Source organism: Drosophila sulfurigaster, chromosome X (genome assembly GCF_023558435.1).
Source record: "Drosophila sulfurigaster albostrigata strain 15112-1811.04 chromosome X, ASM2355843v2, whole genome shotgun sequence".
In the NCBI taxonomy this organism is placed as follows: Eukaryota; Metazoa; Arthropoda; class Insecta; order Diptera; family Drosophilidae; genus Drosophila; species Drosophila sulfurigaster.
The window spans coordinates 20,373,106-20,396,691 of NC_084885.1; the positions used below are offsets into that span (position 1 = coordinate 20,373,106).

General features: G+C 34.5%; 2 protein-coding genes across 2 annotated transcripts in view; one reads left to right on the forward strand and one right to left on the reverse strand.

Annotated features, from left to right (window-relative positions):
* Positions 1-23,586, reverse strand: part of LOC133847085 (allatostatin-A receptor) — a 148,234-nt gene that overhangs the window by 13,294 nt on the left and 111,354 nt on the right. The window contains 3 exon segments of the mRNA XM_062281870.1: positions 5,443-5,593; positions 7,664-7,759; positions 8,637-8,826. Of these exon segments, the coding sequence (XP_062137854.1) occupies positions 5,443-5,593; positions 7,664-7,759; positions 8,637-8,826 (437 nt within the window).
* On the forward strand, positions 17,849-19,514 carry LOC133849005 (uncharacterized). Its single transcript, XM_062284807.1, has 3 exons — positions 17,849-18,782; positions 18,853-19,099; positions 19,155-19,514. Exons 1-2 carry the CDS (start codon positions 17,852-17,854, stop codon positions 18,885-18,887), a joined length of 966 nt encoding a protein of 321 aa, XP_062140791.1. The 5' UTR covers positions 17,849-17,851; the 3' UTR covers positions 18,888-19,099; positions 19,155-19,514.

Sequence of the window (23,586 nt, forward strand, 5' to 3'; positions counted from 1 at the left end):
TATACAATAACAAAGCAGTTTTATACGCAGATATATTATTACTTTATTTATTTATGCAATCTTAATTACGCTCTTAAAGCGTATCAAAATACTGCAAACTTTCTGCTCGTATTTATTTTTCAATGAACAGTTGAGTACGCTTGAAATTTTACCTTAAGTGCATATTTATTTTACGTGTTTTATTTGCTATAGTTTGTTTATTCAAATGGAAAATTACACAAGTAATTCAAGCAGCATATGTTAATCCATTTAAGCAACTGCGAGTTTTCCCTCTTTGAAACAACTTTTGAAGGTCTCATTCAAGGGTTTCGACAACAAGAAGAAGCTTTAAGAATAAGTGAACTTTAATGCGAGAGAGAAACTAAAACTTGTAATTGTGAAACAAATATCACGCAGTGAGCGCAGCGACTTGAAGAGCAAGCTTTTGTTTTTGGTGCCGTGTCGTTTATTTTATTATTTATTTACGATGACAACAACAGTTTTGTTGCCCTTCGAGTTCACTGTTTTTGCCGTCTATTTTAGTTGTTTTTCTATGTGTGCGAGAGGCGTCAAAAGTTTGATCCATTTTTATGTGCGGCCGAACAATAAAATGAAGCGCCAAATTTACCAGCGAAATGCTCGATTGTTTGTCAACAGACAACACACCAGCACAGACAACAGACAAGGCGACAAGAGATGGATGGAGGGACGGGAAAGACAGCCAACGACAACCACAATGAAAATGAAAACGAAAACGAATGTGAACCGAAAAACAGACAACAACAACAACAGCAGCAATTGTTGTATATTGGAACATGACAATGACATTTGGCTGCCCAAACCGAATAAGCGACGAAACCAAATAAAAGATTCAACTATAGCACAGTTTTTGTGGCTCCATCATGTGGAGTTGCATTTAATACCCTGTAACAACAATGCAACAGAGCATGAAAGACCTTTCCAAATATTCATTTCAGGAAGTGCAAGCAACAAATAGGTGTTAAAAAACTAATATGCTATTCTAAATCAATGAAAAAGCTACAAAGTGTGTTTACTAGGCGTATGTGTAATATGAGATAGCTCTCTACACTCTCTAAGTTAATGTTTTTCATTGGAATCAAAACTGTTTTAGGATATGTAGACCATAAAATGTGCTATAAAATCGTGTTCATTAATTTAATAAACTGCATTTTGTAGTTACTAGGCGTATGCGTAATATAAAATAACACTTCATAAATTAAAAAAGGTTTTTGGTACAATCAATGCAATTTTAGGATACGGCTTAATAAAGCAATAAATTATAGAAAACACATTTCCTTTTTAAATTAATTGAACAAAAAAAACTGCAAGCTGCAGTTACTTGGCGTATGCGTAATATATAAATATGTACGATATTAAGGAAGATTTTCCCAACTATCTTAGAATATGTTATTCGCACAATGACAGAGAGAAACAATAATTTTCCTTTCCAAATAATTTCAATAGGTAATTTCAAGTTGTAGTTACTAGGCGTATGCGTAATATAAAAACAGAAAAATGTATAATTAAGTTAAAAGGATTTTCTTTACGATCAAAACAAGAGTTGTCGAGCAATAAGAGAGTCAGACAAAAACTTTATTTTAAAAATAATTGAAGTAGACGCAAGTTGCGGTTACTAGGCGTATGCGTAATATAAAAATTGGATATTAAAGAACCATCCAAAACTTAAGTAATCACACTTTAGGATATGTTAGACGCACAATGAGTGAGAATAACAATAACTTTCCTTTCTGGCCACTAGGCGTATGCGTAATATGCAAATGCTTAATAATTATTAATAAAGATGATTTTCGTTCAAATCAAAACTAGAGTAATTCAATTGTAGGATATGTGGTAGTCGAACAATGTGTGAGTATGCGTTACCAGCTGCGATTTATGTACAAATACATCACATACATATGTCTGTCTGTATGTTTATCGATCCAGTTTCTGTCGTGTGCCCTTGGTCCAAGCCTAACCATGGAATGAAGCTGTGTAAAATGCTTGTTCGGTATGAGAAGCATTAGAAGCGAGCGCCACAAGTGCAAATTAGCACACAGTGCGAGAAAGAGAGTGAGAGAGAGAGAGAGAGAGGAACAAACATGGAAGAAGACAGACAGAAACATGCAGTCAGTGGGTCATCTCCATTGTTATTGTTATTGGGATAGAAAACGCTCATTCATTGGGCCACAAGTGCGGGTTCCTGTGTAACATCCTTCCGCCGTGGAATTGCTCTGTCACGCCACAACGCGTCGTTGTCCTGCCACACACACATACACACACACACACATACCTTTATGTACACATACATACACACAAACATGTGTGTGTCAGTATATAAACCTAACTGTCGCCTGCTCGAAGCAAAGGTGATAAGAGCTCTTCATGCTGCCTGACTGCACCCATCTCTCTCTCTCTCTATCTCTCTTTCTTTCTCTATCTCTCGCTTCGCTTTGAAAGGGGACTTTTCAAACACGTAGAAACCAGAAACACGTTGATCTGGGGAGTTAGCTAATACTGTAAACTACTCAGTTTAATAAAAAACAAGGAGTCTAATATCTGTTAAAAAATTAGATGCAATGCAGGAAAAAAAGCAGTTTCACTTCAGAACAGATGTAGAATTAAAGAGAAAGCTAGCTAAAGTAAGGAAAGAATATATTTTCAAATAAAAATCTACAAAACTAATAAAAGTTAAACAATGCTAACGATATGTAAAACTCTAAGGATAAAGTATAATGAAAAAATATAAATTATACCAAAGGATAGAAAAATTATAATAAATAAAATAAACCAAGTAAATAAACCATGTTAGAAATATAATTACAAAAAAAACTATATAAATAAAAGTCAAAGCGAAGGTCTTTGCAGCCAGTCCCTTAAAAATAAGTTTGAGTTAATTTAAATGAATTCGAACTATTATAAATAAAATGGAAGTACTGAAAAGATCGAAGAAATAAATACATAAATAAACCAAACATAGAACAATTCAAATATGAAATTCATTTTTCTTTAAGTTTTTAAATTAAGTTATAAATACTAAACTTAATTATATTATTAAGCACATTAGCCGCTGGGACGTTTGACTCGTATAAATCGATAAAATAATAAAAAAAAAAAAAAAAAAGTAAAATAAAATGCAACGTTTATGTGTTTTAATTAACTTACTTATCGACAAAATAAATTGTAAATAAAATATGAAAATAGATTATGAAAGTGTTGTCAGCAAAATGATTTTATATTTTCAAAAACACAACATCAACTTAGTATAAAAATAAAAAAAGGGAGTTTGTGTTTTAATGCTTTAGAAAATCGCGAAGACTTTTTGCAGCAACAGAAAGAATTTACCAAAAATACAAACACTAAACTAAACACTTTAAATACGAGTAGAAAGAATAAAATTATTCCCAAAAACAATAAGCAAACAAAATGTAAAACAATAAAAATAATTAACAAAAAAAATATACAAATAAGACATCAAAACAAATTTGAATAATTAATAATGGAATTGAAACAATTTTCGTATTTTTCTGTAAATCTTATCAAACATACATTTGGTCTGTAAGTTTGAAAAGTTTTATAGAAAAATACGAAAATTGTTTTGCTAAGATTTTCAGCAACATAAATAAAGAGTAAATGTATGGAATTTACTTAATATTCATATTAGAGAACTTCTTGAGCTAGTTCTGCGCAATTGGAGTACAATCAAAGTTCTGCAGATGAGTTCACATGGTTATGCAATGTGGAGATGTGGAGAGTACAAGGAAGAGCACAAAATCTAATATACGAGTGAAAAAAACAAAGCAGCAGCAGCAGCAGGAGCGCTTAACTGTTTCAACTGCGATGCATCGCGATGGCTTTGGCAGAAGTCTGAGTAATACACACAACACATTGTTGTTGGCATGCGTTGAACTGGAATGCAAGTTAATTGCAAAATATGCACAACAATTTAGTTCTCCTCCAGGGGAGGGGAAGAAGGGGTATCCAGCATTATTATCTCGTACACGGAATTGTCTGACTTCGTCTCTGACTCGCTGATTTCAAGGGGGAAGCCAAAGTGGATGATGATGTCTGTCTGTCCGTCTGTCCGTCTGTTTGTCTGTCTGTCTTTCTGTCCAAAGCGAACTGCAAGTCTGTTGCTAATACTACCGCATATTTGGTGTGCACAGTGTGCTCTACAAGTATATGTACACCCAACTTCCTCTCTCTCTCTCTGTTTTTCTTCGCTATTTGCAACAACAGCAATAAGGAAATGTTGTGTATGTTTGCTTGCACAGTGACTTCAATTTGAAATCGCATAAATCACGCAAAATAAACTGATTCCATTCGATTTGCAAAATGCATTCGAGAAAGTTTTCAACACTGTGCAAATGAAATATTCTACAAAGCTAAAAGAACTGGGCAAGTTCACTTTCATTGTTCTTTTTTGCTCAGTTGTTTTATTTTGCTTTTTAGTTCGTGTTGGATTAAAGAATAATCATTTTAAAATAAACCCAAAGTAGATCTTAAATTATGAAACCAACAATCTCAAATAACTCATTAAATATGATGGCAAACGAATGCAATCAAATAATGAACAATGTAGGGAACAAATTTAAACAACCTAATTTAATGATGAGAAGCGAACAAACGAACTTATTTCGATGCTTACTTAACACTAATTTGAAGCGATGCATTTAAAGAACAAACCTAACATTAATGAAAATGAATTATGAACGAAATCGAGCAAATAACATTGTTGGGCATAAAACCGATCGACCGAACTAGTTCATTGAAAGAAACGAATAAAACGAATCAATTCACTGAACTTAGTGATCTTTACTTATGAAAGCGCAGTTCAAGATGCGAATCACTTTGGTGACACAGTGCAGTTTGGCGACATGGCAACTTTGGCTTGTCTCCAATCCTAGTGCAACGCTGTCAGCGTTATCCTTGTTGTGTTCATCACACGCGGTGTCGTCTGTCGTCTGTCGTCTGTTGTGTGTTGTCTGTTGCTGTCTCCTCAGTTTGTTAAGTAGCAAATATATTGCAAGCTGCCTTCAGCGTTGCAAAATATGAGTTTACGCCCAACAATAAGCGACACTCAGATGGAATACAAGTAAAGTATATACAGAATATATATAAATATGTGTATGTATGTGTGTTTGTGTGTGTGTTTGTGTGTGTGCATATTGTCGGTACATGTGTCGCCTTTTCGAGTAGACGTCACTTAAGCCACCATTTCGCAATTTCACACAATTTACATGGAAGTGTGAGAGTGTGAGTGTCGCGCTCCAGTGACAAATTTGGCGACGAGGCATGAATAATGTACGCACATTAATCAGACAATGTGAATGACAGTATACGTATGTATGTGTGTGTGTGTGTGTGTGTGTGTGTGTGTGTAGTATACATGTTTATGCATGCAGATTAGAGGCCACAAAACGCGCAATCAATTGCTTGACTTACCTGAAAGCCAACCAGACTCCAGATCTCCTCCTCGGATGAGAAAACACAGGCGGTGCCAGCGCGTCCATGATACTGATAGATTCGCACCGAATGCGACAGTGCCACAGGTATCGCCGTTGTCACAATTGTTATCCACGCGAACATGATGGCCCTGCGAATGCGAATGAGAAAGTGGATGAGAAAGTGAATGGGAGAAAGCACATGCAAATGCTGCACAATCAACAATACTAATCAAGTTGTCAACGCATCGTATACTGATTATTGTTGCAAGAACACACAGATAATAAGGATAACAACTAATATTATGCCTATTACATTCATATGTCATTGTTAGATACGCATCTGGCAATTCTACGATAGTATCAATAGTTCCCTGCAGGCATTTTTGAAGTAAGTCTCTCTCAACTGAATGCAACTACTTTACATACTTTGTATTACCTTAATAAAACTGTAAATTAAACAAATAAGTTTAAATATTATACATCTGACAAACATTATTTAATTAACAGTGTTAATCAAGTTGTCGTTTTCTTATTATTGTTAAAAGAATAATATAACAAATAATATTATGCCATCTATCAACTCTACAATAGTATGAAATAGTCTTTAGTTTTTTAAGTTAGTCTCTCTTAACTGAATGCAACTATTTTACATACTTTGTAACACATCAATAAAACTCTGAATTAAACAAATAAGTTTAAATAATATCGTTCTGGCAACCATTGTTTAATTAACAGTGCTAATCAAGTTGCCAACGCGGCGTATACTGATTAATGTTGAAAGAACACAAACAATTAAAGTAACAAGTAATAATAATAGTAGTTGACTATGCCTAGCACATTCATATGTTATTGTTTGTGGCAACTCTGTTAGTGTTCATCTGGGAACACTGTCGAAAAGTATCGATAGTTCGATACATTCCTCTTTAAAGCTAGTCTCTCTCTGAATTGAATGCTACTACTTGTACTTTATGTACTTTGAATTACATCAATAAAATGCTGAATTAAACCAATTACATAAGTTATGTTGGAATTAAAGAAGCTTTAATATGATAGATCTGAGAACTTTAATTAATTAACATTACTCTGTAAGCACTCTCATATTTGTTAAGCTATTATGTTAGCTTTCTTTTTTCATTTGTTGATCTTGAATAAGAGGCAAGAACCAATTTCGACTTAGAAAACTTTGCGTTTTAAAGTCTCTTTATATGTACAATCATTTCAATTTGATATGGAAATGAACAATTTGAAGTGATTAGCTTTCTTAGGTAGATTAATTTATCACTCTTGAGTTCGATTTCGATTTCGAGCGGTATAAATTATTGAAGTGGGATTTTTTAGTACTTAAATAAATATAATAAACCATTTATTCGCAGCACCAAGAACTAAAAATATTTGATCAGCTACAAGCTTCAAAATGTCCCAACTCTTTCAAAATCTCCACAAACAACATTTACTTAAAAGAGGCTAATAATAATATGTTTTTTTTTCTTCACTTTAAATAGCTTTCCACGCGTAATTTTCGCCATAGAAACTAAAAAGTGAAGAGTAAAAATACAGAATTCAAATAGAAATAAAATCTCTTGTTTTTAAGAGAAAAAAAATGTGGTAAATTTGCGGAAAGATTATTTGTTAACTGGATTTTAAGCAAACTCAAAAAAACTAATGTTGAAACTGGGATGTACTCGTATGTAATGTAATCGGAGGCGAAATTGGTTGAGCTTAAGTAAGAATAAGAGTAAGAGCATAAGAGTTAAGTTCAATATTTGTCTTGCTCTGGGTACAAAGTAAATTTTCATCTCAATTTCTATTTGCGTAGGTTAAAGTGGCATCTGCAGATACATTTACCGTTTTCCCATTTCACAATTTTCACAATTTCGAGCCTGCACTTAACCTGAGGCAATCGGAGAAGCACACACACACATACATACACACACACACACACATACACACATACGTAGAGAACGAGCTAAGTTTGATGAGTGTGTGGCACTTTAAATGATGCCCAAGTGCACATGTAACAATGGGTGTTGGTTAAGCCAAGTCAAAACAGGCCAGTGGAGGCTCTAGCTTTGGCTCAGGCTCAGGCTCAGGCTCAAACCAGGCCAATGGCGTTTGGGCCAGGACGTAACTAATTGACGTAATTACAAGTACATGGTACAAGTGTATGTGTGCGAGAGAGAGAGAGAAGTGAACAGTTGTGCAACAACATCGTTACTTACAGCGTGGCATTGCGCTCGGTGCGAAGGGACATGCTTGTTACGGGATGCACAACGGCCAGGAAACGATCGAAGGACATCAGTACGAGGGTGTAGACACTGCAAGCAAGCAATCAAATAGTAGTAAGTAAGTAAGTAAGGATATTGCATTAAATACACTGAAAATCACAGAATAATTTCGAAAATCAAAAACATTCGTTTTAAACATTTTTTTCTTCACATAAGAACACTTTGAGAAGCAGCTCTTAAAATTGCGAGCATTTGTCAAATTCTCAAAATAAGACCAAAACATGTTAGAAAGCTACAGTAGAGTGTGCTCGACTGTGAAATACCCGCTACACATTTTTAAAAGCAAAATAGCGACTTATTAATTTTAAAATATACCACATTAATGTGTTAAAAAATACGAAAAACAGCTGTTGACGTTGATAAAGACTACTTCTGTCTGTTACATAAAAAAACCCTTCTACTTTATGAGTAGCGGATATACTCGTAAATACTGGATTTGGATTAGAAAATTCTATAATACATTGAAATTCTTATAAAGATTTTATCTAGCTTTTAGTGTTTCCGTTAATAGCTTAGTTAGTTAAGCAATCTTGAACCATTTTTCATTGTTGTCTAAGTCCTGGGTTCAAATGCTAGGCAAAACGATAATAATATTTCTTAAGAAGAGTGATTAACATACAACTGAATAACTTTATTCGATAACAAAGAAAATAAATTATAATGTAAAATTTTGTTGATCTTATAATACGATTATTGGTTCTAAAGCTGTAAGATTTATTCCTCTTATTTATCAGAACTTGGTCTTATATCAAATGTTGTTCGAGTCAAGAAGTGTTTTCTAACTTTCAGATTTTCATGTTCTTGATTTTAAAACTTTTTTGTTTGAGTGTAGTAGTAACATAGTACGACACATATATATGGTAGATAGTTCTCTCTCTTAGTTCTCTACTATCTACTCTCTACTCACCTGCAATGGCATGTAACCACAATCATGTACTGCACAAATTTGCACCACAAATTGCCAAATGGCCACTCGGGCAGCACATAGTCGGTGGCCGTGAATGGGACGCAGAAGATGACGAACAATATGTCCGAGACGGCCAGATTTATAATCAATAGATTTGTGGTCGAGCGCATTTGTTTGTTAACGACCACCACTAATCGACGACAGTTCCGCAAATTGTAAGCCACACATTAGCCACAATCCAACAACAGCAGCAGCAGCAGAGCGAGAAAGAAACAAAGAGAGAAAGAGAAAGAGTTAGTTGGCATCAAGTGGAACATTAATATGAGACGCAGTTCCGCAGTTGAAGACAATTGTAATTCGAGTCTTAGCTTGCAAGTTGCATTTCAATTAGTTAGGTAATAATATTATTCAATTACGTATTTTGATTTATGGACGTGTTAATACATAAGGAAGACATTAACAGTAGTATAGCTATAATCGAATATGTAGATAGACATAGACTGAGGTTGAGTGAGAGCTTTGCTAAAATCCAGCAGCATTAATCTGCACGTTCTGAGTGAGTTAAAGCGAGAAAGCGAATTGCGATCTTTCTTTCTTCTTTTGCATTCGCTTTATCGCTTCGCTCTCACTCTGACATCTTTCGATTGATATGAAAAAAACATGCACAGTGGTTCATCGTTCGTTTTCGCATCAGCTTAAAGTTGATTTGTATATCAAGCTAATTGTTTAACTGTCAATCAATCTAAATATTAATACATCTATCCATTATATCTAGCTATCGAAATAGTAATCTATTGGACCATGTTCAAGCATGAACACTAAGACGTCACAATGCACCGAGTTAACCAAGAAATAACTCTTTTAATTTTATAGAATATTAAATACACTTTAATATAAGAGCACAAAATGCATCTCAAGCACACTGCGTAGTAAGAAACCCATAAATATTATACAAGAAGAATGTTTAAGATAATCATTTTCAGTTATAAAAAATATGCACTTGACACCCCAAGAGAGTGTCAAGTGTTTATGTGCTGCGACACATTGAATACCAAAAATCGAAAGGACTTTTAAGAAGGTGAATGAGAGATAAGCAACCTAGGATATTTAGAAGTAAATGTCAGTTCTCTAATTTATCTATTTATCTATCTATTAAACATTATTTCCATCTATAAAAGAAAACATTCATGAAGTCATCTATCAGTCTATGTATCAATCTATCTATAAATCTACCTATCCATCTATGTATCATTCTATACAACAATCAATACTTCAATCTATATATCATCCTGTCTTTTCATTTGATTATCAACAAAATTGCATCTTAATGGCCTCAAATGGTCTGACATTACATTTTGTTCACTGAATTTTAATTGTAAGCTACAAACAAAAATAAATAATAAGTATACATATATATATATCAAGATTTGAAATTAAATTCCTGGCTAAAAACAATAATAAATAATAAATAAATAAATATTATAGACAGTGATCTGCGTAGTCATTGCTTCTCTCTATCTAAAGTCAAGTCAGTTATTTTATATTATTACTTAACTATATATAAATATAAAAAAACATATAGATATCTATTAAGAATTAGCATTGATTTTAAGCTGAAAACCATAATTAGGAAGCAAATTAATTCGATGTCAAGAATGCGAATCAAATTGTTAACTCAAAACAAAAAACATATCTATCAACGCATCTATTAAAGTATCTATTAATTTCTTTAAGATTTTCTTTATTAATACGTATGCATTTATCTATCTTAAATTAGCACAGCATATATAGAAAAGTACATATTCTTGAGTTAATCATGAACTCAGTTATAGAATGTATTATAACTTTTTAGTGGCAGAATTATTGCTGGCTCACAAATTGTCGAAATTTAACTAATTTATATAGAAACTATTTATTGTATTCATTATGCATATTTTCTTGAGCATTTGCTTTACTTCCTCCCTTACTTATATTACCACATCATTATCCTTTGCTATTGTGCTTGGCACACACTGGACTTAAGCTCTTTACTTTGGTATATGATATTTGCCTATTGTGTTGCAGCTCTTTTGGCTTCTGGCCAATTGCGATTAATCGCTTATTATGCATTGAAATGTATTCAACAATTGGCAGCTTAGTTGCAATGCAATGCCGTTAATTACATATTCTCTTAATGCAAATAAGTCTAGGAATTTAATGTTTGCACAATTTGTGAGCAATTCGAATTTGTTTGCAGTTGTTGAACAGCATTTCGGTTGATGTATAAAAATAATTGTTAAACTTTTAAATCAAATCTTGACCATCTTTAATATTTGTTCTATATGAAATGTTGTTTAACATTTGAAATAAAAGTCAAGGCAACTTTTCTTGTTGATGTTGTGAATGCAATTGTGACCTGTCTCTGATCTTTCTCTCTCTCTCTCTCTCTCGCTCTCTGTCGCTGGCGAATTTTCTAAGAATATATTGCGCAATGTCCTTGCTGCGACGCTCAAAAGTTTTTCCTGCCAATTACGCGCACAAAGGCGATCCCTCTGCGTCCCTCCGCCCCTTCGCTCCCTTACTACTTAGAGAGAATAAGATGAAGCTGTATTCAGCATTGTTTCCAATTGGGGGTTTTTTTTTATTCGCTTTTCGTTTGCTTTGAACGTCACAGAGAGAGGGGGAGGGAGAGAGAGAGGGAGAGAGCGAGAGCCACTTGCAATTAGCCCCAAAACAATTTATGTTGTTCTTATGCCACAAAAGCGGACGATGATGTTGATGACGGTGTTGCAAAAGTTCTTGTGGCACATGTGGCACATGATGCGAATGCTTTCATAGATTGATGTGGCACACGGCCAACAAAAAAACCAACAACAACAACAGCAACAACAACAGCAAAAATAAAACTGCCATCCACAGAAGGATTTTGGGTCACTAAAAGTGCAATTTTGTAAACAATTTTCGAGCGGGAGGAGGAGGCTGAAACAGGAAATGTCGCGGCAAAGCTGCTTCCATACCCTGTAAATTGCAAGTGCAGTCAAGTGGGTAGCATAAACTACTTGCTGCGGGTGGCGAAACTACTTGAAGTCGATTCGCATAAAACTTTTCATTCGTTCAACGTTTATTGTTGTTGTCGAGTTTGAGATTTACTTTGCTGTTGCTTTTGCTTTTGCTGTTGCCGCAAATCAATTTCCTTTCAAATATATTTAGCACAGGATGTGCGGGGAGGAGTGGCGGAGATGGCGGCAAATAAAAATGGCAGCAACAGCCACAGCAGAAAAGTATGCTATGTTAAATGTTCGAGAGCAAGTCACAAATATCAACAATATCAATATCAAATATCAAGTTGACTTTGGCTTCTCGTTTTTGTGTGTGGGCCAAGTGGTCACATATGGGCTTAACTTTTCCTCTTACTTATTGTATTCTAACACACACACACACACACACACACAGAGAGACACAGACACGTACTCGTACCCTTACGTATACTTAATATGAGTGCTCGCCACTTTGCAGGTGTCGCTCTTACGTATAACGTTGGCAAAAACCCTTTTGGGGCGCATTCCTCTTGCCCCAGCTGTGACCCTCAATGACTAGTCATATGCGTAATGATCCTTAAGTGGAATGCGGGTTATGCAAGGCTTTAATATTTAAACTCTATTATTATTTAGTAGGCATCCTACTTTTGAAATGACCAAAAGTTTGCAGCAACTTTTCAAGACACTACTTGACTTGTATCTCTTGCAAGAAAACAAAAAAAACTTTGATTGCCTTCTACTTTAATTAAGTCCGAATATTTTATAATCTGCTTAGAATGTCACTCTTGAAAACAGAAACATATTTCAATCGTTTTGTGTTTAAACAAGGCAGATTAAAAGCTCCTCACTGCATTATAATCCAAGTGTTCATCTACAATGCTTTTCATCTATATTTTTTTTTATAAAATAATCATATGAATTCAGTACTGAAATATAGTAATCTAAATACTTTTATACATTGTTCCTTCTTTAAATATTTCGTTTATAAAAATTGAATGCTTTAAAACATAGCTCATTATAACAAAATAATTTAAATTAAAAACAGCTCTCTAAAACTCAACAAAAATATATGTTTATATAGAAAAAGTAAAAAAAAAAATAAACATAAAAAGCAGCTTCTTAAAACTCAAAATAAATATACATACATATGAGACAAAAATCAGCTTCTTAAAGTTTCTTAAAGTACATAAAAAAATAAAAATAAATAAAAGCTTCGCAAACCCTAAACATAAGGAAATTGGAAATAAAAATAAATGAAAGCCTCTCAAAGCTTAAAATATAAATAAATAAAATATCAAATGATGTATATTTGTATAAGAATGAATATAAAGTCACAACAGTGTACCAAGTTAGCGTTAGATAAAATAAATATATACTTAATTTGGTAAGCATATATAAAACTGCTCCAAACATACAATCCTTGAGTTTAGTTTACATATTTAGTTTACAAAAAAGTTGTTCATACTAAATGTTTATTTTTATCTGATCGCTCCTATGGCAGCTAAATGATATGGTATAGAAGCACAATATGCCCAATTTTTTGATTACACACCTAAAAATATTCTAGAATTTTGGTGTAAATTTCGTTGCAATATATCAAATAAACGTCAAACTTCACCTAAGTCGTTGCGTCCATTCAAAATGATTAAGTACTGAGTGTTCATTAACTTTAAGACTCGAACTAACCAATTTATTAGTCGCTCTCACAATGTTCTTATACCTCAATTATGCAGCAAGTAATCACTTAGTAAGCAAGTCAATTATCAGATCGATCGACCAGCGAGTCATTTAACTAACATATACAATTGACTTTGTCAGTCAACAATTGAAATAACTTGAACAGAAGCAAATCAATACATTGACTAGACTGTGTTGCCGGAATTGAAAACTGAGTAAAGAGCGAACAAAGATTAATGACAGCAAAAGTTGAATGCAAGAAACTAAAGAGGAAAATGTGTAGAATTTATAATCTTTGTGAAGCTGTCGAGAAATGAGAATGTCATCGCTTGTTGTTTTGAGTCATTTGCAAGCATTTTCAATTAATATGTATATTCGACAAGACAACACAACAGGCAAACACACACACGCACACACCAATACACCAATACACACACACACACTAGCACACACATACCAATGCATTCTTTAGCATTCACCCAGACATTTACCGATAACAAGCAAACCATTAAGGCTGGCATTTTGTGGGCAGGCGATAGCAAAAAAAAAAACAGAAGCGAAGTTAAAAAAAAATGTAGAAAAAAGGGTCAGGTTGAAAGTTGCTGCTGGACCATTAACTGCCGCTGAGCTGAAGGAAAAGTTTTATGTTGCTTGTTTTACAAAATAATAAAGTGTAGCATAATTTATGGCGCATGCGGCCAACAACAAAAAAATACACAAAAAAAAAAGAAATATATATATAAGTATAAATATATTTATAATAAAAATAGAATAGAAAGCGAAAAAGCGAAGCTGGAAAAAGTTCTTGAAGCGCAAAAACGCTGTTATTTAATGCCAAGTTCGAAAACCCAAAGAGAGGAAGCAGACTGCGAGCAAATAAACAAATAATCAGGCGCCCCTCAAGCGTGCATATGTGTGCGTGAGTGTGTGCGTGAGTGTGTGTGTGTGTGTGTTTACAGCTAGCCATATAAATTTTCGCTTTAATGTTGCTTTAATGCCTCACACTTAAAGTGCTGATCAACTTGATCAACTGAATTATGGCGACTTCAGTTGCTTAAGTGAGAGAATGAAAAAATATTTATGGAGTTCATCGTTGCCATATACTAAATAAATTTAAATACTAAATACAGCTAAATACCATAAATACTATAATATTGCAATTGATACATCTAAAGTCAACTCTACAATTATTTATCGCCATCAAAGCTTAAAAGACACTTTAATGTTGCAATCAACATTTCTAATTTCTAAAGTCCGACTCAACACAATTAAATCTGACACATAAAGTCGGTGTTTGGAATGACGCATTTTAATGGGGCATGCATTAATTTCAATTAAAATTTAACTATGAACTTGTGACAGGCACAACTTATGGCTGCTGTTAGCAGCTGCCTCTGGCATTGCTTTACGAGGCAATTGAAGTGTTTCTCCCCCCCGCCTGCAATTTGGCCTAAACCATGTCTTTTAAATGCATAAATAATTCCGCTTAAAGCGAGACGGAGACGAAGATTTTGCAAGAGATACAAAACACAAGCATGTATGTATGTGGTGTGTGTGTGTGTGTGTGTGTGTGTGTGTGTGAGAGATAATCGCAAGGACCTTTTGTTTGCTGGGTAAACAATGGCTGTGTTGCAGGGCTAGAATGATGGCCAAAAGCAGGACAATTAATTTAAATTTTCCTAAATTTTCTGCATGTGTGTGCTACGCTAAATATGTCCAAGTGTGTGCATGTGTGTTTGTGTGTGTGCATGTCACATGGATATCCGGTCGCAAATAATCGTGTCGTGTATGCAAACAACAACCCCGAACCCAACCCCAAACGAAAGATGAAACACAATTTTGTGATCTCCTCCCTCGTCCCTCGACTAATAGATAGATTGTTATTGTAGTCGTTATTTTTGTTGTTGCTCTTGACGTTCTTCTTCTTGTGATTATTCGTTGTTGACTACTGAGCAAATTCGTTGAATTTGTCTGGTCAGTTGTGTTCAGTTTGCCGGCGGTCACATCATTTGTCGCACAAAACACAACCTAAGCAAATAAACATGGAAAAGGAAACTCTCGACATTCGACACAACACAACAACAACATCATGTTTAACATGGCTCCCCAAAATGCAATCTACATCGAAATAGGAAAAATCATCGACTATCGAGTATCGAGTTTCACTTTCTAATGAATTGAAATCGAAATTAAATTGAAAAATTGAACAAGGCAGAAAAAATTCAAAGTTGCCTTAATTACGTTTGTCATATTAATGGTTGCTGCTTTAAATATGACAATAATATTTCAAATTTATCAAAATTAATAATTTTGTAATAATATTTAAAATTTAAAATTGATTAAAATTAAAAGAATAATATTTAAAATTGTGCTTGTCTAATACAAAGTTTAGCAACCATAAAAAAGCGTAATAAATTGCATTTTCTATGCTGTTGTGTAATTTATGCTTTTGTGGATTGGAATTAGAATTATAAAAGAAAAAACAGAGCGCATAAATTTGTCACAACTTCAAATAATACGCATTGTGTGTGCTTGCTGCTGATGACTCCATCCGCATTGTTATACCAACCAACTGTCAATCAATCAATCACTCTCCGCACTGCAAGGAATTTACGAACAAATGTTTAAAGCAAATCTCAGCAGCAGCAGTGAAACTCAATAGCAAGTAGAGAAGAAGAAGGACGACAACAACTATGGAGTAAAGAAGCTTAAAATACTTTTACACTCAGCCGCAAAGTATGCTACAGTTTTTTTTTGCGTTCCATTTTGTTTGAAACAACTTCTTTAGCTGTCGCCGCCTGTGTGTGTTGCATTGTAAAATTCAAAGCTGGATTATTGATGGATCTGCATTAAACGTTGAGTCCCCAAAAAAAATGTATATACGCAAAAAAAAGGAGGAAAAAGATAGCTGTAGGCGTGACAGGGGCATGTGCACAAGAATTTATACGTCAAGGCCAAAATACCTAGCGACAACAGAGAGAGTGGTGGAAACAATGGCGAATTGGTTGCCATATGGCCATCTAGGGCGCATATGTTCACAACCGACACGACGACACTCATGGGCAGTGGGCGTGGCAGGTAGTATGAGTGTATATTTTGCATATGTATGTATTTAGCACGTAAGACGAACAAAACGAAAAAAAGAGAAAAAAGCGAAAACGCATAAAGAGTTACACACTGTATGCAAGGTGATGTTCTGTCCAACGTTTTCGCACACAATTCCCAATTGTAATTAACTAGGATATATGCTATAACTATAGTGTAGATATAAACTAAAATCGAAGTGTGTTTTATGACAATCAAATTCACGCATAAAATGTGTGAAAGTGATTTAAATTTGAATTGCACATATAAGGTGTGATGCAAAATAATGTTCTGTAAAACGTATCCGCACACAATTCTAAATAAATAAACAAGGCTCTACAACTAAAAAGTGTAAGTAGAATATAAAATCAAAATATGATTTATTAAAATCAAATTCACGCATAAAATGTGAGAAATTGTTTTGCTTCGAATTGTGCAAATAAAATGTGTGAATTTCTTGTTGTAAACATTTTGAGGAATGCATTTCGACGACGACAACGACGACGACGACGATGACGGGGCATGCGAGTACAATAAAAAATTCATTGTCTGGTTATCGTATTGTAAAACGTTGTAAGTGCGTTCTCAGATCTCTTCGCTTCTCTTGTGATTTTCACTTGCTTTGCGTGTGTGTGTGTGTGTGTGTGTGTGTGTGTTTCTGTCACTGAGTAGCAGCAGACATTGCATTGAAAAGAAAAACAATAAAATTGTACATGGCCCATAAAAAAGAATAAATATGACGAATCTGCCGAGCGAAAGCGAATGAATACAACGAGATGACGAGTGGAATGATGAAAGTAGAAGCTACTCACTCACACGCATTGCCATTGTGTGTGCATACATATGTATGTATGTATGTGTGGATAAAAGTATTGCCAGCTGCCCAATTGGGCATTGTTTGGCACACGTGTGCGCTTATTGTTTTTGTTTTGTTGCCCGCCTGCTCATTGCTGGTTATAAATTTTATCACTATCAAACACAAAGCAGTAAAATAAATTTCAGCCCCGCCTTCAGCGCCACCTTGCGGATTTGTGTAAATAGCGTAGAGCGCCACCTATCGGCTACGACGACACTGCCATATGCTTCATAAATGTTTTTCATGCGATTTACTTTCTTCTTCTTCATCGTGTCCGCTCTTGAGTTACCTTGTGTGTGTGTGTGTGTGTTTGCTTGTTGTATGAATTGCAGCTACGTGCAATTGACAGCGCAAGCTGTGGCCTCTCAAGTTTGTGGAGGTGGTAGTGAAAGAAGAAGTGAAAGTGAAAGTGTATGTGAAAGTGAAAGTATGCTGAATTGAGGTCTGAACTCAACAATATTGAGTAGTGCCGCTCAATGTTTTGAAGCTGTTTGCTTACAAATAAAATATTCATACATATATGCTTCAATCATTACTCTAAATGAAAATGTACTCAAATAGACATAGAAGCCTTGAAACTCATGTCAGAGTTTGTCATTTATATATATATTTTTTATCAAACAAATTTTGTATTTACCCAAAAAATGAATCAATTGATGATAACATACCGCGAAGATGAGGCTTACTTTAATGTCAAATATGTGACCACGATATGGATGTTCGTTGTAACAAAACCGAGCGATACCAAAGAATATTTGGTGGGAGTCTTGCAGAAAGCAGTTCACATCACTTGGACAGCAGCCAATATTAATATTATATATTCATTTCCAATACAATATTTCGATGTAGAAATCGACTGGGAACAGAATTTGACACTCATCGAATGTGAATGTGTAGAAAATTTTGATACTGATTTCGAGCTAAGTCCACAACAAAATTTGCAGAAATTTACGCAATTAAAATTTGAGAATCAAACATTCGTCGAAGTAGATATTGTGAGTGTACTTGAAATATTTATTGACTCCAATCCAGACATTAGTTTATTATCATATTTGGAAGCATATTTGAGAGCAATTTATGACAATAATTTGGCCATAGAACAATATTTGGCCAATTTTCGTGCCTATTGTATTGACACCGAATTGGACATTGAGTTGGCAAAATATCTCTTAAATCTTTTCAACTATATGAACATTGATGATGATGACTATGAATTTATGCTGGAGTGCGATCGAGAGCTGGAGAGCATCGAACAATATGTGGAATCGCTTTCGGAGCCGGAGATTCAGTCAATTTTGGAAAGCATTTCAAGTGAAGAATTGATTTTGAGTTCAAGCTCCGATTTGGAAGATGAATTTGAACACGATTTGAGGCCAAAATGTTTACGAACCAAATTGTTGCAATACGTGCTAAGGCATGCGGAGAATTATTGTGAAATGTATGTGAAGAAAATTGTGGAAGTATTCTCAGAGGAGTTTGTGGAGCAATATATACGCGAATATTTAGATAAACGTATGTTGAAATATTTGGAGGAAAGTTTAGATATCAATCTGAATGCATATTTGAATCTGACATTCAATAGAGATTGGGAAACATATTTGTCAACATCGCTGCTAACCGATTTCGATACATATGTTAACACTAAAATGAAAACAGATATTGAATTATATCTCAACATCCATTTGAGCGATGACTTGAGTGAACATTTGCAGGTATATATCGACACCTATCTGAAACTACGATTAATGCCAGCTTCAACCGTTGATAAGGTTGATGTAGAAACAACTTCTGAATCAAGTTCGCAATTGTCAAACTCGGACAATAATCAGGTATATATAAAAGATCAATTAAATGATTCACTAAACAACTATTAAAATTACACAGCTTGAAGTGTTTTCGTTGTTTGAACTGCAGTTGACGGCAATTCAACCACAATTCGCATATGTTTCGTTTTGTCCTTTGGTCGGTCTGCGTTTCGAAACCGATTTATCTGCTCTGCTGACAATAGTCGATTGGGTTCAGCTACAGCGATATTTAAGCCACAACGATTCAACCTACAATCCAATTGTTTTTCTGCACATTCTGCACAAGCATTATGAGATGTTGTATTTCACATTGAGCGAAATTAACGTTAGTATTTTGCTTTGGTTCATTTCATTATTTGTATTCATTCTAATTTTAATTGCAACTCTTTGTCAATAAGAATATGTTGAATAATAATATTGTGAATTATTTTATTATAAATGTTGTTGGAAAAAAGCGATCTGATACAGAACATTTCTTGTTTGCTTGGGAAAAATTAGAAACTCTGTTGTAAAATATGAACATATTTTTAACCAGTAGAAGAAAGTTGAACATATTTCGCTGCTAAGCATAGAAATTCCTATAGAAATTCAATTTCTTTCCAGATGATTGAATTAATGATAATAAAGTTTATTATACTCGTAAGTGCATTTGAATTTATTCATGAAAATATTTTTATTGTAGTTAATATTCATACACCATAAAAACAAGTCAGAAAGCTAAAGTCGAATGTGCTCGACTGTGAGATACCCGCTATTCATTTTCGAAAAATATACCAAATTTAAATACCGATAAAATACTAAAATATACTAGAGAAAGCAAAAGAATGCTGTATTTTTCCTAAATACACCAAATTAATATACCGCAAAAATACTAAAATTATACCAAATTCTATATTCGGTATATTGATATAGTACAACGTTCAACTAGAGTGCACTTAAGCTTGTATAATTTTTTTAAAATTTGTTTCATATTTAATATAATATCCATTTTTATCTTCAGTACATTATAAAATAAATTTAATTTAAATGTTGTAAGCGAATGCACGGAATAAAGCAATAACAACTGCTGATCGATAAATATCAGTAATCAATATACAAAATTTAATCAAATTTCCTGCCGAATGCAAAAAAGTAGTGATCAGCTATCATGTTCATTGATCAAAATTAACTGCTGAATGTGCGCAATGCTTTGACCCCAAAAAGTAGGCAACGTTTTCTTTTTGCTTGCTTCGTATCTAAGTTGCGCTCAATTTTCCAACGCCAACGCCAAGCGACAAAGACAATAACAAAGAGAAGGAGCAACTCAATGATACTTAGTTAAATGTGCGATGTCTGCCAAGCAATAGCAACAACAACAACAATAAAAGCAACAACAGCAAAAGGTATTTATGGCTGTTTTTTAGCTTGCGCCACATCCAAAAAGATGCTTTGCTACTGCACCTGAAGGCGTTTGCAAGGCAACACTTCAAAGTGTCTCTGTGTGTGTGTGTGTGTGTGTGTGTGTGTGTGTGTGTGTGTGTATGTGAATGTGCGTGCGTGTGTCTGTGTGTGTGCGATTGCTGCTCTATCGTGCACGAGGTAAGAAAATCTCAACAGCAAAGTCATTTTGCATGCAATTTTAGTAACCTTGACTCAAGTCGCCGCCTTTGCATCCGCATCACTGAAAAGCTGCTGCACGTGTGTGTGGGTGTGCGCGCGCGTGTGTGTGTGTGTGTGTGTGTGTGTGTGTACATAGGTGTTACATGGCCCTACTACGCTGCTACAGTTTGCTTTCAATAAAACAGCAGCAAAAGTTGCAGTGGCTAAAAATAAATGCCATCCCAGCCAACACAATTCAAACAAGGTGCAAAAAAGCAAACGCTGCACAGCGTTGCATGCAACAAGATTTGCCATCACATTGTGGCAGCACACTCATAACCTGCTGTTAACAAAAGCAAAACACTGTCAACAATACAAAGTTGTGACAAAGTTGGATGAGCAATGTTTGCTCAAACTATATACACTAAATAATTCAACTCTATTCAAAATACATTAGAAATTGAAGAAAGATGAAAGAATTTGTCAAATAAGCGTAAAAGATAAAATGCCAAACTTGATTTCAAATAAATAAGTTTCTTATATTGACTGCTAAACAATGTTAATTAAATACTTAGCCATTGAAAATATATAAGAAATAAAAATAATAGAATATGATAAGCTTAAATTGAGCAAAGGATTTTTCAAAGCTAATTTAGTTGCTCTTAAGTATTTACTGACTTAAAGTTTCTTTAAGTTTCTTGCCAATTAAATGTTAATTGCATCATTTGTTGCAGTTTTCCATTATATTATATTTATTTTAGCAGCTTCTAAATTTATGCAACTGCTCTTCAATTGTCACTTAATTCAGTTGCGTGTGAAATACGCTTGGCTTTGAGACTGCATTTGATTGGCTTTGCGGTTGAGATGAGCGCTTAAAGTGGCAGCAACTCAGTTCGACTAACTTTTTTGGCACAACTTTTTGGCATGCAAAATATATAAACTTGGGTTTTGTCTCCGTTGTCTTTGCAAGTTCACAGCGTTTGGCAGCTCGGAGCTGCAAAAGTTGGCGAAAAACTGAAAGCAAGCTATCAACAACAGCGTTCTCTAGTTCGACTTCAACGTTGAGTTCATCAAAAACGCAATACGCAATACGCAACTGAGTTTTGTTTGCCCTTAAAATTGTCGCCTCAATAACAATTCAAAGGTGAAAGGGGAAAGTGTCTGTGTGGGTGTGTTTTTCCTACCATTTAGTTGAGACTTAGTTGCAAGAATTGCAACAAAGTGTGTCAAAAGTTATTTTGCTTTCAGCGATATCTTTTCCCTAATAGTCGAAAGTTGCTTTGTGTCTGTCTCTTGTCTGAGTTTGTTCACAGCAAACTTTTGTTTGGCAGCCGTGTTGACACTTTTGATAAATGATTTGTAAATGAACGTGTGAGTTTTATTGCAAAATTATGATGGGAAATTAGAATCGCTTCAACGGCGATGCTATCTACGGCACTTTTACCTAAGCGAAAGAGATTTTTTGCTTGAGTGCAAGCACATTTATAGCTTATGGAAACATAATTTGTCATCCGCTGCCATCGAAAGCAAGCAGCTGCATCAGTTTCAGCATCAGCTTCAGCTTCAGTCTCAGCTTCATCTTCTGTTCCATCTTCAGCTCTTTTCTGCTCTGCATTTTATGGCAAATTTACACAGTTTAATGCGTTGCCAACGCCAAGCCAACTACACATAAATGATTACGAGTCGGTGTCCTTTCAAGTCAAGTCCATAGATCATACTTAAGAGGTGTTCATGGCTTTATGTGCTTCAACTGAAACTTTGTCGTTAACTTTGCTTCACACACAAACGTTAAATTGGAATGTTTTTAATCAAACGAGTTCCGGGATTTTTAATTTGTTTTTGCTTTCCTTGATTTCCTCAGCACGTGCTAATCGCATTAGCTTGACATGAATTGCATAAAATGTTAATGAAAGTAAATTATGTTAAGAAACAACTCGAAGTGTTTAGTTAAATACTAAAGTTAATCAATATATAATATTCACTTTTGATGCAATGTATTTATGTAATTTATCTCAAGAAGCAGCTTAGTAAAATACTAAATCTAAACTCAAATATTCTCCCTATTTTTCGATTGAATTTTGAATCAATTTTGATACAATTTGCTGTCCAATAAAATGCAAAAATTAGCACTAAAATAAAGGCACAAAGTAGTCCACTCTTAAGCGAGGACAACTCTCGTTTGCTATTATTAATTAAATGTAATAAAAGTGAAGAGCACAAACATTTCGAGAGTGCTGAAGTTATAATACCTTAATTTATGTATGCAACATTCGACATGGATATTTTGCAGCAGCTGTCGAATTACAAAACTATAAGCCCGCATAAATATTGTTCAACTGCAAACAAAGTGACAGGCGATTTTCAAAAAATAAAAAGGAAGAACAAAATAAAATACAATCAAGCACAATATAAACACATGACCGAATTTAGAATACTCTTGTGGAAATTCTCATTCTTGTTTTGGGATACCTTAGTTTCGTTTAGTTGACAATAAGTTGATTAGGATAACATTCGAGCAAACATTCAACCCACATAATTCTGACATCTGTCAGCATCAATTTGGGTAAAAACCAAAACATAAAAACAAGAACAGGGATTGTTTGGCATAAACAATTTGTTCATTTGATGGTTACAAAATGATTTTGTGGCTTAATTGTAATTTATGCTTTAGTTTTTCTTTGGGACGGGAGGTGTCTCAAACAAAATCTGCATTGACTCATTGCCACTTCAATTCGCATCGGCCTATGTCACACAAAATATATCCCAAACACACACACACACACAGACACATACACACACACAGTAAGAAAAAAAAAGGACGAAGGATGCCGCAAAGCGACCCGAAAAAAAACCCAGAGACATGTCACAAATGATGTTGACCAAAACCGGAAAACCGTATTAAGGGGGAAGGTCTCAACACTCTGGGGCTTGTA